Source organism: Brassica napus, unplaced genomic scaffold (assembly GCF_020379485.1).
Source record: "Brassica napus cultivar Da-Ae unplaced genomic scaffold, Da-Ae ScsIHWf_251;HRSCAF=421, whole genome shotgun sequence".
NCBI lineage: Eukaryota > Viridiplantae > Streptophyta > Magnoliopsida > Brassicales > Brassicaceae > Brassica > Brassica napus.
Genome location: NW_026015839.1, coordinates 185,001 through 187,500, shown reverse-complemented (window position 1 = coordinate 187,500; position 2,500 = coordinate 185,001). Strand labels below are relative to the sequence as shown.

The 2,500-nt window shown below is 44.9% G+C and overlaps 1 protein-coding gene across 1 annotated transcript in view; it reads left to right on the top strand.

Moving 5' to 3' along the window:
• Positions 1-2,500, top strand: part of LOC125601297 — a 5,630-nt gene that overhangs the window by 244 nt on the left and 2,886 nt on the right. The window contains exon 1 of the mRNA XM_048773564.1: positions 1-2,500. This exon is cut by the window's left edge and continues 244 nt beyond it; it is cut by the window's right edge and continues 2,886 nt beyond it. Coding sequence (XP_048629521.1) covers positions 57-2,500 — 2,444 coding nt within the window. The 5' untranslated portion in view covers positions 1-56.

Here is a 2,500-nt window from a genome sequence, read left to right as displayed (position 1 = left end):
ACTTGAGAGTGTGAGTTTTAATCCTAACGTTTTGTGTTTAAGAAATTTCAGGAACCATGAGTAGCCATGAAGAACAAAACCGTCCCGGAAATTCAGTTGCTGGACTGTCTAATCTTCAGATGCGAGCTTTGAATGATTCTTTTTCTAACCTTATAAACACAGGTCTAGAGCAGATCCATCAAAGGCTTGACGAACTTCAAGTAAGCCAGTCCCATCCTAGATCAAGGACAAGAACCAATCAGCCGCGAAGGAATACCCGGTCAGATGATGAGTTTCCTGATGAGGACGCCCAAGAGGACGAGGTCAGATCCGCTTACCGACCAAGAAGAGGTCATAGAACTCGAAATCCAGGTGATGTCAATCCATTTGCTAGAAACAATCGTACTGATGATAGTTTGAACGGATTGAAATTGAAAATTCCACCTTTTGATGGTAAAAACGACCCTGATGCTTTTCTAGAGTGGGAAAGAAAAATTGAGCATGTCTTTGATTGTCAAAACTATTCTGAACTTAGAAAAGTAAGGCTTGCGGCCACTGAATTCTCTGGCTATGCTATTAACTGGTATGATCAAGTGTTGACCCACAGGAGGAGAACAGGTGAGCGGCCGATTGAGACATGGGATGAGCTTACCTTGTTGATGAGGAAACGATTTGTGCCAACCCATTATCACCGCGACCTTCACCAGAAGCTAAGACGTTTGCTTCAAGGAACCAAATCTGTGGAAGACTATTATCAAGAGATGGAAGTTTTGATTACCAAAACGGACACGGATGAACCTTTGGACGCCACTATGGCTCGCTTTCTTTCAGGCCTCAACCGTGACATCCAAGATCGTATGGAGCTTCAAGAGTATGGAAGTGTGGAACAGATGCTACACAAAGCCATCTTGATCGAGCAACAACTCAAGAGAAGGAGTTTCTCAAAACCGGCCACTACTTCTAAGCCGGCCTACTCTCCTAAACCGGCCTATGCTCCTAAGCTAAGCTATCAAGACAAAGGTAAGTCGCCTATCACAACACATACTGCCTTTAAAACTGATGTGTCCACTCGTGATGACAAAGGAAAGGCAGTAGACGCCTCAAGCCGAGCAAGAGACATTAGATGTTTCAAATGTCAAGGGCTAGGACATTATGCCAAGAACTGTCCAAACCAGCGTGTGATGATTCTCTTGGAAAATGGTGAAGTTGAGTCCGAAGATGAACAAGAAGACAAGGAGGATCTTGGTCCTATCTTTGACGAGGAAGAGGAGTCCTTTGACTACCCACATCACGGACCATTACTTGTGGCTAGGAAGGCTTGGGACGAACCCATCTTCGATAAAACGGACGGCCACGCGAACGGCCACACGGACAACGACCATGACCCGACCTTTGATCCAAATTCTAAGCCGATCTTTGATGATGAAGATAGCTTTGACTATCCAGCTCACGGACCACTACTGGTCACTAGACGTTCCTTGAGTATTCAGCCCAAAACCAATGAAAAGGAACAAAGGGAGAATCTCTTTCATTCTCGTTGTTTAATCTCTGAAAAAGTTTGTTCTTTGATCATTGATGGTGGGAGTTGTACTAATGTTGCTAGTGATACTCTTGTCAGGAAATTAGGTCTAGCTACTCGACCTCTCTCACGTCCTTTCAGGTTGGAATGGCTCAATGAAACTGGTGAACAGTATGTTAAGGAGCAAGTCACGATCCCTCTCACCATTGGTCGTTATGAAGACGAGATTGTGTGCAACGTTCTTCCCATGGATGCTTGTCATGTTCTGTTGGGACGTCCATGGCAGTTTGATAAAAGAACCGTCCATGATGGTTACACAAACCGGCACTCCTTTGACCATAAAGGAAAGAAGATCACGCTTGTACCACTCTCGCCCTTGGAGGTCCATCAAGACCAGCTCCAACTCAAAAAGAACCGTGAACAAGAGTCCAAACCGGACAAACCTGAGTCCTCAGTCCGGAACTCCAACTTCTTTATCAAACAAAGTCAGGTTAAGAAGTCTCTTTACTCCCAAAAGCCCTTTCTTTTACTTGTGTACAAAGAATCTCTGATGGCTTCTACTTCTTCTAACCTTGCACCGGAAGTTCCGAGTGATTTGCTAGACGTCTTGCAGGAATTTTCAGATGTCTTTCCAGATGAAAACCCAAAGGGTTTGCCGCCAGTACGAGGGATTGAACATCAGATTGACTTTGTTCCGGGTGCGTCTCTACCTAACCGGCCAGCTTACAGAACCAATCCGGTGGAGACCAAGGAACTTGAGAAACAAATTGGAGACCTTATGGAGAAAGGTTACATCAGGGAAAGCCTCAGTCCTTGTGCCGTCCCAGTTCTACTTGTCCCCAAAAAGGATGGATCATGGCGCATGTGTGTGGACTGCCGTGCCATCAACAACATTACGGTAAAATATAGGCATCCCATTCCTAGACTAGACGACATGCTTGATGAACTTTACGGTTCATGTGTCTTTTCTAAGATAGATTTGAAAAGTGGCTATCACCAAAT